The sequence below is a fragment of the Leucoraja erinacea genome, chromosome 1 (genome assembly GCF_028641065.1).
Source record: "Leucoraja erinacea ecotype New England chromosome 1, Leri_hhj_1, whole genome shotgun sequence".
In the NCBI taxonomy this organism is placed as follows: Eukaryota; Metazoa; Chordata; class Chondrichthyes; order Rajiformes; family Rajidae; genus Leucoraja; species Leucoraja erinaceus.
The window spans coordinates 58810010-58823288 of record NC_073377.1 but is presented as its reverse complement, the minus strand read 5'-3'; the positions used below and the strand labels follow the sequence as shown (position 1 = coordinate 58823288).

Below are 13279 nucleotides of genomic sequence, written 5' to 3'. Positions count from 1 at the left end.
GCAGCTTTGTTGCAAACTGGGCCAGCAAGGATTTAGGTGTTACATTTTTCTTAAACTTGAATTTTTTAATTAGAAAATTATGAATAACATGAAATCTATGTATCTATAAAACTCTGGGGCTATCCGTCCGGTTGCCGTCCGGATCCCTTTCTGCCTTTTGATTCGTGCCCGATACTCGCAGATGTCCAATCGGAATGGCCGATGCTCGCAGATGTCCAATCGGAATGGATCCATTTGCATGTACGGCTGCCGGCTGCATTTCTTCCTTTGATTCATTGCCACGCCCAATCCAGACGCTCAATCTCCGAGATCTTTTCCATTTGGGTAGAGATTTTGCTTTTCTTTCTAAGTATCCGCTCCTCATTACATTTCGTCGTGTTGAAGTACACGTTTTTAATCAAATCCTTCTCCCCCCCCCCCCCCCCCCTCCTCTGAACTTTTCACTGCTGCAGCAGGCAGGGGAGGTGCCATTGGATTTTTTTTTTAATCCACTGCTGAGGGAGGCAGGGCAGTGCTGCAATCTTACTTTTGAGAACGGCTTCAGTTCCATTGGAGGAGACGAGTGCATGGTGGAATATTGGGTTGGGGGATCACACCATTGGGGGAGCAGACCCAACGGGTCTGCACTTGGTCTAGCATAACATAAATGTGAACAAAACTTTATAGCAACGATCGCGGGACAGGCGAGTAAGGTGGTGCAAACAATGTATGCGCTATCCTGTACCGTTTTGGCTTGGGTCCCAGACCACATACATATGGAAACACAAGATGGAGATTTTAGTAAAATATTTTATATTCTATATATGCACAAGCACACACACGCACACTAACCTCCCCCCCCCCCCCCCCCCCCCCTTGATATTATATTGATATTATTAACTTGCTCCCTTTTTCCCCCATTCCCCGACCTATCCACACGCATAGAGGGAGGGGGGGCAGAGAGGGAGGGGGGGGAGGCAGAGAGGGAGTGGGGGGGAGGCAGAGGGAGTGGGGCGGGGGCAGAGAGGGAGGGGTGAGGGGGAGGAGGTACAGGGTGAGGGAGGGTAGGAAGGGAGCGAGACCCCACACCATCTTCCTCCTCATTTCTCTCATCATCCTCCTCACTCCTATTCACTGCCACTGCACCTACCCAGGTTGTACAGCAGCATAAAATCTTAAGTGAAGCTGCTCACTGCTTAGAAGGGAAAAATGTGAGTCGGAATATGTAAAAGTCTTATTGTTACTGCGTAGCGTTTTTGCGAAAATATAAAGACACGCAAAAACACACTACTGCCTCAGCAAGTCCATTTTAGACTCGCCTACAGTCCGTTTGTCTTTTCTGTTTTTTGTTTTCTCTTGTCCCGTTTTTACAGTATATTTCGGTTTATTTAGTTGTGTGTGTGTGGGGGGGGTGGGTGTAACATGTTTTTTGACTCTTCCTTTGGGGGGGAATGCGACCTTTCCTGCCGTATCCCCCGTCTCCATGTCCGTCTGCGCTGAGGCCTATCACGGAGCTGGCGGCCTCCAACTGCGACCGACCTCTAGGCTGCGGAGGCAGAGCCAGTACTTACCAACGCGAGGCTGGCCAACCGGGGCTGTGGTTGCGGTGCGACCCAACTTCCGACCCGACTTTGGAGCCTCGGAGGCTCAGCCGCGGGCCAGTGGACGACATCATCGGGATCTCGAGTTCTGTTTCCGGAGCTCCCGCAACTACAGCTGCGTCTGCTGGACTGGAGGGCGGCAGCTTTGACCGCCCCGGGCCGCGGAGTTTGAACCGGCCCGTTTGCGGAGCACGGATTCAACCGCGGGACATACCTACCATCACCCGGCGGGGTCACAACATCGGAGGCTTGGATTGCCTCAGCGCAGAGGGAGAGCAAGGAGGGAAGAGACAATGACTTTGGGACTTTAAACTGTGTTGAGTGTTTGTTATTTATTCTATGTTATGACTGCAGGCTAAACCATTTCGTTGCACTGAAAAGTGCAATGACAACAAATTGAATCAAATCAAAAATAGAATTGGAATTAGATTAGATTAGATTCCTTTATTGTCATTCTGTCATTTTAGTGCTCAGAGTTATGACTCTTTAGTTTAATCCTCAGTATTGATTATGCCAGCCTGGCTTATTTGGTTACACTCTTTTTGAGTTTGCAGTTAAAGTTTGTGAATTCGATTTGTGGATTAGTTTAACTTTTTGTTTTCAGTGCCAACACACCAATAAGCCAGAAACAAGGTCTGTATGTAGCAATGTTACAAAATTTTGAGATTTTTAAAATCAAGACTGCAATTTATCCCATCAGATAAAGCATAAAAAGAAGTTTAATTTGACACCTAATTCACTTTCATATCTTCAGTATTAAAAAAGTTATGGCCATTTTCATACTCTGAAATCAGCATCTTGTTCCCTATTGATTTTCCATTGACTTAACACAAAAGCTGTGATCGAGGACAGTCTAAAGCCCATAACTTTATTAAAAATTAAGAGAACTGAAAGAAATTTTCAGTTATTATAGATTGAAGCATTCTGAAACAAATACTAAACAATCTTACTTGGATGACCTGAAATTAAAGCATATAATTAGTTAGTTACCCAATTGTAGGTAATTCCAAAATTCAATTACTAGATCTAAACATCTATCAATTTCTTAAGGAAAGATTAACATTTTTAAATAGCCTGTGTCCAAAGAACATTCAGACAAGAATTCACAATAAAACATGATTTTTAAATCTCATTGACATTAATTTCTAGGCCAAATGGAAGGAATTTAGTGTTCAATTGCTGTAAATTAATGGCCATTTAAATCAGCTTTCGAGTGGGATCCTGTGGAACGCGCTGGTTTGGAACCCCTACATGCGTTGTCCCCTACATGAGATCCGTCCCGTTGGCGGCGGTCGTGGGTTTAGAGGATGATTTTTAATCTTAACAATTAAATAACCCAATTTAGTGTAAAAATACCTGCAGCGAATGAACCTCGCAGCGATTTTTCGTCAGCAACTAAGTAGGCTGAACAACCTCGATTTGAATAGCCGAGAGAAATTGGCGTTTAAAACCCGCCCCCCTCTCTAAGGCGCCAAAATCGCGCACACGGGCAGCGACAGATCTGCAGCGCAGCTGAAGGTAGGTTTTGCAACATACCTACTGTATGCAAAATGTTGCCTATCCATGTTCTCCAGAGATGCTAACTGACTTGCTGAATTACTCTAGCACTTTTTTTTTTGCAACCCAACATCTGCAGTTCCTTGTATATCCTTTTTAATTTGACAGTTGCTCTGGTGTAAAAATGAAAGAATGTTGCAATGTCCTGGATGGGGACATTAAACAGCAAATTATCTGGCTTCTCTCATACTTCAAATTGATTTCAATTTATTTTAGCTTTTTGTTTTGGTGTCTCCCAAGAACACCCTAAAAATGTTAGCAGGCAAGTTGAAATTGATTGTGTTATCTATTGCAAAACATTTGCATAGTGTTAATTTATTCCTGACTGATTCTGTGGTTTATAACAAATTTATAATCACCTGTTGTTCTGCAGACTTTATTGTCTCAACAACATCTAATATCAAGTCAAGTTTATTCGTCAAATACACATGCGAGATGTGCAGTGAAATGAAAAGTTGCAATGCTCGCGGACTTTGTGCAAAAAGACAAACAAACAACCAAACAAACTATGTATCAGGCTTTATGTATCAGGCTTTGTTTATAGCAATGTAATTTGATGGCTTAAGTGGGAGATGTACATGCAAAGTTGTAGCTATTCTATGTTGTTTCTCTTTGTCATCATTTAACTAAAATAAGTCTCTGGGTTGGCACTGACAACCTATTAAAAGGACAGCATTAATTGTAGTAGGTCAATGCAAGGCAGAAATATTTCACCACTGGATACTTTCTGATTCCAAGAGATACTGATAGTTATGTATGTGTTCTTCATTTAATATCGCGTCCAAAGAATAACACATTTTGAATCAAAAGTCAAAATAAATCAGTTTTATTTGCATTGAAAATTTAACCTTCCATTTTTTTTAAAACTCCAAAGCCATAAAAAATGCAACCAAATTGGTTATGCCAGCACAATTTATATTGAGATCGAGACGTGTCATTAAATGAATTTGCTGCTCCTTAAAACAAAACATGTTGTTTTGTCAAGAACATGTTGGATTGAACGATTAATACTTTAACAAACATTTAAATCTGCTATGATCCTTTTTACATATCTAAAAGTTTGTCTTTCTCCAGCAAACTAATAATGTTTCATTCAAGATTTTTTTTGTATAGAACATTTGTCTTCATATATTGGTTTTCTGTAATATGGCTTGGTTGTAGTTTTGTAAGTTTCTTAATGTTAGCATATTCGCCTGGTAGGTTTCCACATGGAAATTGTGGTACTAATAGATTTTTTTCTGAATGCTTATTTCTTTGATAGAGACAAGTTCTATGAAGCTAAATTTCAGCAACAGCAACATGAGTTGAAGCAGTTACAAGAGGAAAGAAGGCGCTTGATTGAAATTCAGGACAAGATTAAGCATCTGCAGAGATCATGCCCTCATTTACAGGTGGGGGGGTGGGGGGGCGCGGGGTGGGGGATTCCATTGATTTTGAATAGGGGAAATATTTTGTAATACACGTAAGACAAGAAATTTCAGAATAATGTTTGTGCTGCTTATGGTTCTTTATTTTGTTGTTAAACTTTAAAAATGTATCATATGAAACGAATATGTTATTTAAATCAAATTATTTGGTATCAATTATTAGTATATTTTTCATAATCCTACAATGTTGAAATAGGCTTTTAAACCCAACACATCATGCTAACCAAGATGCACCGTGTAAACTAGTCCCATTTGCCTGCGTTTGGCCCATATCCATCAATTTTTCCTGTCATGTTACTGTCCGAATGTCTTTTAATTGTTGTTATAGTACCTGTCTGGCATGTCGTTCCATATACCCACCATCATCTGTGTGAAAAGGTTGTCCTTGGGTTCCTATTAAATCTTTCCGCTCTCCTCTCGAACATATACCCATTTGATTCCCTTACTCTTGGAAAAATACTTTTTGCATTCACATTATTTACTTGCGTCATGATTTGATACACGTCCATAAGATCACCCTCAGCCTCCTGTGCTCTAAAGAATCAAGTCCTAGCCTGCCCATCCATTCAACAACTCGGGTCCTCGAGTTCTGGCAACATTGTCATTGTCATAAATCTTCCCTGCACTCTTTCCAGCTTAATGACGTCTTTCCTATAGCAGGATGACCAAAACTGAACACAATGCATTATCTCACTATCATATTACAAGATTTCATGCTTTACGAAAATAAACACACTCATTTTTTTGGCTTTAAGTATTCAATGCATGGTTTGCTGTGCCACAGATTCTGTTTATAGACTTGCTTAGTCCTCTATGTAATCGCACATCATGTTTGCTTACGTGCAGTTGCCAACATCAAGTGCAAAAAATTTATCGAAAATTCAAGTTCCCATTGTTACATCTACTCCTGCGGTTAGTGTCCAGGGTGCAACAGCAAAGGTATTGCCTGATCCAGTGGCAGCTCCACCTCCTGATAATGAGGTAATAGCTGTAAATTTGTACTTGTGTTTAAATATATAATTATTAGTAAATTATCTTTATGACTTGTTTTAAATGGAATAGTACAACAATTTGAATTTAATTCATATCATTGTGGCAATAAATCGTCCCAAGATATTTACAGGAAAACCGACAGCAAACTAGGATAAATGAGAAAATTTCTGTAAAAATGTTCAAATACTGGTTAATTTTGAGGCACATTTCAAGTTGATGGGGTTACGGAAAGCATCAAGTAAACATTTAAAATCCATTACAGGTGCACAACCTTTTATCCGAAAGCCTTGGGACCGGACACTTTTCGTAATTCAGAACTTTCGGAATATTTTTACGTAGATTTCAATGGCGCAGCAAGTGCTCGGGCAAGTCAGTTTGCGCCTACAGTTACTATGCTTCAATGTAGTTTTTTCTTGCAGAATAGGGAGGGTTAGGCTGGGATCATTCTCTGGATGATCTTAGTGCGGGAGACAAGTGTAGGAGAGGTGTACTGACTGTGTGGGCAGAACTTTGGAAGTGATTGCCCACCATTCTCAAAAGCCGCTGTGTCTCCCTGGCTGATCCGCTGCCCGATGGGCCGCTACGGCGACAAGTGGCAGTTCGCCCACAGCCCGAGCTGCGCCCCCTCATCCGCAACCCGGGTTCCTCCGGAGTTGGAGCGGGGTCACTAGAGTTGTTGCTGGCTTTGGGATCTCCGTTTGCAGAAACTGGGGGTCGGTGTCCCAAGGGCGGCTCGGGCTGTGGGCACTGCCACTTGTCGCTGTAGCGGCGCATCGAAAGCGGTCTGGTGGTCCTGAAGTCCAGGGGGGTACATTCAGGACCAACGAAACCCGCTGGCTACATCGACAAGTGGACTTCGCCCACAGTCCCTGTATCCGCAACCCGGGGTTTTTCTGGAGTTTAATGGTGTGCTTTTGAAAGCGATCTCCGTGCTTTCGGTGTCTCTCAATGTAATGACGTCTGTGGAATGGACTGGGAATTTGCATCTTAAAGCTAAACTGCAAAAACCCCACAGTTCCCAGGCTCTAATGTTTTCAGCTTCCTCATCCGCAACCTCAAGACCATGGACCTTGCACACCATTAATTGCTTTCCCTGCATCCTCTGGAGTTTCACGGGGCTGGGGCTGTGGCTGTGGGTCTTGGGATTGTTGGCAGTGGGCCTGGTGTCCCGTTGGTTGTCTTGACTGTCACTAGCTCCGACATTGTGTATCTTGCAATGGGCGAGGAGCTGGAGAGGGGAGGGAAGGGCTCACTGTGGCCGGGGAAGCAGAGGGTGTTTGAACGTGAAGGGATCGAAATCGTAAATTAAATTGTAAATTATTGGTCCGCGCAATTTTGTCACCTTTCTTTTATTGGGGATTTGTTACAATGATCGAGGATAGACCGGAGGTTTAGACATCTCTCGGGTCAGTCAATCATGAATGCTCAAGGACCGAAAAATTCCATTTCTAAGTTTTCGTTATTTGGAAACGATGTTTGAACAGCAAACATCAGGTTCACACAAGGAAACCCAGCAATTCACTGGATTTTGGGTTTTGGAAGATTGATGCAGGCTGAGCATTGAAGTGGCAAATAAGTGAACATTTTCAAGTCACGACACTTTAGATTCTTTGAAACCAGCAAGGATGTGTCATTACTATGTGAAAGGTGAGGTAAGATACATTCAGTCGAAACTTGGATGTGATTGTCCCTGTAGGAATTTTGTTAATGGTGTGTTTTGAAAGCGATTATTTTTCTCTCAATGTAATAAGTGTTTGAGATATGCATCTAAAGCTAAACTGAAAATCTGGCTCTAATGTTTTCAGCTTCCTTTTGAAACGTCATGGATTTAGTCCAGTTAATTGCTTTTGATATTTATTACTGGAGAAGTCCATGCAAGACGTGGTTGGTTTTGAAGAAGATTAGTTGGTTTCTTTCCTGGGAGAGACATCTTTCACATGAAATGCTTCCGTGGCATGAAATGTTGAAGCAAACAGGTTATGAAGTAGCAGTGTGCATATGAAGTTACAGATTTTAGGCCCATCTCAAATCTTACTTTAGATATCAAAGTTGAATACTTTGCGGAGATAATGTCAGTTTTAAAATGAAAGCGGAATAGTATTTAAGAAACATTGACTCAAGTTGACGAAGCGTCCAGAGATTTTTCATGAAGCATTTCGTATGAAGTAGGCCAAAAATGAAGCATTTATAATCCTTTCTGTGAAGGAATCTTTCCTCTTATAAAGACTGACATGCTGTCGCAGGATTTCATATGCTGAATCTTCACTGCACTTTGTCTCTCAAGTTGCCTGTCACTCTTGCATGCTAAATTGTAGGGACTTGTATACAAACCACCAGATTCCTTTAAGAATCAAAAGAATCAAAACTTGCCAATCTTTTTTTAAAACTCCCATTTTTCCACACCTTGTTTCCCAGTCAATCATTTTGTTCATGTTCTCACAAAGTCTGTGTCATCATTATATCCACATGATGTTCCATATCAGCTAAATCATTGATGTAGATGATGAATAGTTGGGTCTTGAGCACTGATCATTTTAGTTGAAGGATTGTTCATTTCTGCTACTTTTTCTTTCTTTTAATCAAGTTTAGTCAAGTTTAAAACTAATCCAGAATCTCAAAATTTTTGGAAGATGGCAACGGGAGCATAAATTATCTCTATAGCTGCTTCTCTGGGATGTAATTAGGTCCTTGGGGTATATGAATTTTCAAGCTTGACGAATATGAGCTTGGACATAGTGGGGTAAAACATGTTTCTGTGGCTGAAAGTGGTGGATTTTCATTCAATTCACCTTTTGCTTGATATCTAAAGTGAATATTGAATGAGAGACGAAGGTCTTTCAGAAGGCTTTTGACAAGGACCCACATAAGAGATTACTATACAAACTTAAAGCACACGGTATTGGGGGTTCAGTATTGATGTGGATAGAGAACTGGTTGGCAGACAGGAAGCAAAGAGTAGGAGTAAACGGGTCCTTTTCAGAATGGCAGGCAGTGACTAGTGGGGTACTGCAAGGCTCACTGCTGGGACCCCAGCTATTTACAATATATATTAATGATTTGGACGAGGGAATTGAATGCAACATCTCCAAGTTTGCGGATCACACGAAGCTGGGGGGCAGTGTTAGCTGTGAGGAGGATGCTAGGAGGCTGCAAGGTGACATGGATAGGCTGGGTGAGTGGGCAAATACGGCAGATGCAGTATAATGTGGATAAATGTGAGGTTATCCACTTTGGTGGCAAAAACAGGAAAGTAGACTATTATCTGAATGGTGGCCGATTAGGAAAAGGGGAGATGCGACGAGACCTGGGTGTCATGGTACACCAGTCATTGAAAGTAGGCATGCAGGTGCAGCAGGCAGTGTAGAAAGCGAATGGTATGTTAGCATTCATAGCAAAAGGATTTGAATATAGGAGCAGGGAGGTCTACTGCAGTTGTACAGGGTCTTGGTGAGACCACATCTGGAGTATTGCGTAGAGTTTTGGTCTTCTAATCTGAGGAAAGACATTCTTGACATAGTGGGAGTACAGAGAAGGTTCACCAGACTGATTCTTGGGATATCAGGACTTTCATAAGAGGAAAGATGGATAACTCAGCTTGTACTCGCTAGAATTTAGAAGATTGAGAGGGGATCTTATAGAAACTTACAAAATTCTTAAGAGGTTGGACAGGATAGATGCAGGAAGATTGTTCCCGATGTTGGGGAAGTCCAGAACAAGGGGTCACAGTTTAAGGGTAAGGGGGAAATCTTTTAGGACCGAGATGAGAAAAACATTTTTCACACAGAGAGTGGTGAATCTCTGGAATTCTCTGCCACATCTATAGCCAGTTCATTGGCTATATTTAATAGGGAGTTAGTTGTGGCCCTTGTGGCTAAAGGGATCAGGGGGTATGTATTAGAAGAACGTATGAAGTAGGCCATTTGTCTCCACCAAAGTCAATTGATTTTGTTTTCAATTAACTCAATGACGAAGCGTCCAGAATGAAGCATTTCAAAAATGTATAATCCTTTCTGTGAAGGAATCTTTCCTCTTATAAAGACTGACATGCTGTCGCAGGATTTCATATGCTGAATCTTCACTGCACTTTGTCTCTCAAGTTGCCTGTCACTCTTGCATGCTAAATTGTAGGGACAGGATACTGAGTTGGATGATCAGCCATGATCATATTAAATGGCGGTGCAGGCTCGAAGGGCCGAATGGCCTACTCCTGCACCTATTTTCTATGTTTCTATGATATCCTATATTGTGATATTGCTATATTGTGATGTAAATCAATTAATTTTTTTTAAGATCAGAATTAGTATTGTAGCCTTGTATTGAGTGACCACATGCATTTTTTTTTACAATCACAATTAGCTATGGTCAGAGATGCGTAGGCACCAAATTCTGCGAGAAGAATTACGTCAGAGAAGAAAACAGCTTGAAGCGTTAATGGCTGAGCATCAACGACAAAAAACAGTGACTGATAGCAACTCTGTTATAGATTCATCGGTCAAAAGTGAAGAGACTGAGACACATGGCACACAGCATCTCAGCAGAACTGAAAGGTTGGATCAGGATATTTTTATAAAATCAATGGATTGTTTGATCATTACTTCTAGTTTGATAATTATTTATTAATTATTGGATAATCTCTGCTGAACAACCAATGTTGTTACCAGCAAGACAAACTATATCATCAAAACTGTCTGTTTTGCTAATCTATACATAACTCTAACTGATATTGTTATCTTCCGGTTTGGCGGTCTTTCTATTTGTGCAAAAAACGGTTTGCGATAGCTCTACGATTTTTCGGCAGTTCACTCACCGTTTCTTGTGCTGTGAGTGCACCAAGTTTCGTTCCGATCAGTTGAATGCCGTAAAAGTTACCAAGGTTTAAAAATCTTAAAAACCGCGTGTGCGCAGATCGATCTCTTCTCCTGCCAGTTAGCGCCGCGTGGATTAGACTCTTCACCAGCCACTCCCCGAGACGGTCCGTGCCTTCCTGCACCATCGCGTCTTTACTGGAGCTAAGGATGGCTGGCAGAGGTTTCCAACCGGACTTTCGGAGGGACCCGAGCAGCCCAGCCCAGCCCCAAGCAGCCCGCCCCAAGCAGCCCAGCCTCGGAGACCCTGCCCACCCCAGCGTGGGAGACCCAGCCCAGAGTCGGCGATGTCACCATACGGAATGCGGAGACTGATCCCGGTGGAGGAGAACGACCAGCGCCCGCTGTGAGTCCCCATCGCACTGCCAATTCCAGCCACTAGCCCTCTAGTCCCCCTCACTGGCTCCTCCCCATCTCCCCCGTGATGACCCCCTCTCCCCACAGCTCTTCCCCCGTCTTTTCTCCGAGTTCACTTTTCCCCCCCCTGCCCACACACCCCTCTCCCCGCCCAACTACCCCCCCGCCCACACACCCCTCTCCCCTCCACACAACCCCCCCCTCACCCACACATCCCTACCCCCCTCAATCCCCCTCTGCCCACACACAGAGCTGCCAAGAAGTGCGGATTTTCTGTATTTTGTACGAAAATGCGATAGGAATACTGATGTACGATTTTGTGTTGTTAAATACGGATTTTAAACACGGAGTTCAGTTCAGTCCGAAGAAGGGTCTCGACCAGAAACTTCACCCATTCCTTCTCTCCAGAGTCGCTGCCTGCCCTGCTCCAGCTTTAAACAGATCGCTGTCAGTTTAACGCATAGAAATTTAAACAAAGAGCTGTCGGCTGGAGCATTGTGGGATCTAAATATAGCGCTACCAGCTGGAGCACTATAGGCTTTAAACATAGCGATATGGGCTTTACACAATGGCTTCTACTTCATCTGGAGCTAAAAGCAGGAAGCAGCCGCTCAAACAGCAGTAAACAAAGAGATGGCAATGAATGCGCTGTCAAGTAAGGTGCGTAGAAGACATGTTAATTGGTAGCAAAGTTACCACACCACCCCCAGCCCCCACAAACCCCCCCTGCCGCCACACACCCACTCCCGCCCACACACCCCCCCGCACCCCCTCAACCCTCCTCCACAACCCCCTCCCATAACCCCCCCCCCCCCCCCTCCCACCTCCCCCACGCCCCCTTCTGTTGACCTGGTGAAACTGCTGAAGTTCCCACAGCACATTGCCACAACCACCCTGAGGCCTGATATCCTCCTGGTCTCAGAGGCGACCAAAAAAATTGTCTTGTTGGAACCAGTGGGAGGACTGTCTGGAAGAGGCCCACGAGAGGAAGAAGACCAAGTACGAAGAGCTGGTCATAGACTGCCACAAGCAGGTCTGGAAGCCAAGGTGTATGTCCATCGAGGTTGGCTGCAGAGGTTTTGCAGGGCAATTGATCTACAAAGCCTTGAGCGCACTGGGCATCAACGGAATGGAGAGGTGAAGAGCCATCAAGAACACCACAGAGGCAGTGGGGAAAGCCTTGAGATGGCTCTGGATCAGGAGAGGAGGTCCATGGGAAGGAGCAAATGCCTCCTGAACACAAGTCGCGGTCTGATCAACCACGGCTGGGTCGCCTGGGTGAGGGTGTCTGATGTTGAAAGACCCGAAACACCCCATGACCCCAGGTTACATCACTGATGATGTGTTCAGGAGCATCAGTTTTTTTTTTTTAAATCAACCTAGGTTCTCAGGCTAAGTGAAGTTTTATTCCTGGTGCTTTAAAAAAAAATGTATCAATATGCTTCATTTAACATCTTTTGGGCATTTTAAAGCAATTTTAACTTGTGTGACGACGTTATTGCTTGAGTTATTGGTTTAGTTCAGAAGCAAATCCTAAAGCAGAAGAGCTGCAGAATTTATCCATTCTTTCATCTAATAACTCGGAAGACCTTGAAGTTTCAGAAAAAATAGCATTTATGCTTTGTACAGAATCTGTGGATAAATTGTGAAAATTGCAGGAAAGTAGTCTGCTTGCATAATTTTAATTTGGCTTTGAATTGAGATTTTCAAAGTTATAATTTAAACTCCAGTTAATCTTGAGACCATTAATATTTACAGGACGATGGCCACATGGGGTGGTTCTACCCAGGGTGTATTAGATTATGAGGAGGAGGAGGATGATGATGAGGATGATGAAGAGCTACATAATGATGCTGCTAATGAAGTTGATGAAGACGATGATGACTATCAATCTGAGGGGATTACACAACCAGAGGAAGTTCTTGAGACAAGTTCCCATGAAACATATACCATGTATCCCAATCGTAGCCAGATTCAAGGAATACACAATTCAAGAGAGAGCAAGAACAGGTTAGTTATAGTTGACTATGCTTCAACCAGTGCATATATTAAGAAAACACATTTTCACTGCAAATAACTAAGAGAATCTGGGTAGCAGACAAAACTGCTATTTGTTCTCTACCTACCACCTCCCAGCCTATGTTACCGTCTCCAACCTTCTGTCCCCACCCCCTATTTGCTACCCCTCCTCAGCTCTATTTATCTACTGCTTGCTAGCTCTTGCCCAGCTCTGCTGGCCACCTCTTCATATTGGGTATTTCTCCTCTGCTTTAATTTACTTAGTTTAGTCCAACGGGTTTGATTCAAAACATGGATTGCCCATTTCCTTTCACCAATGCTGCTGAGTTCCTCCATTTTTGCTTCACTTCTTGGGTTGCTGAGTTAATGCGGGCAGGTAGGCAGATAGAACATGGTCTTTTGTTAATAAAATCTGAAATGATGCAGTTGGAGAGAAAATACACCGAAATGTTCCATGAGAAATTTCCAAATAGATGATTTT

General features: G+C 43.0%; 1 protein-coding gene across 1 annotated transcript in view; it reads left to right on the top strand.

Annotated features, from left to right (window-relative positions):
* Nucleotides 1–13279, top strand: part of pcm1 (pericentriolar material 1) — a 97258-nt gene that overhangs the window by 38247 nt on the left and 45732 nt on the right. The window contains 4 exon segments of the mRNA XM_055635315.1: nt 4399–4528; nt 5411–5545; nt 9914–10104; nt 12538–12789. Of these exon segments, the coding sequence (XP_055491290.1) occupies nt 4399–4528; nt 5411–5545; nt 9914–10104; nt 12538–12789 (708 nt within the window).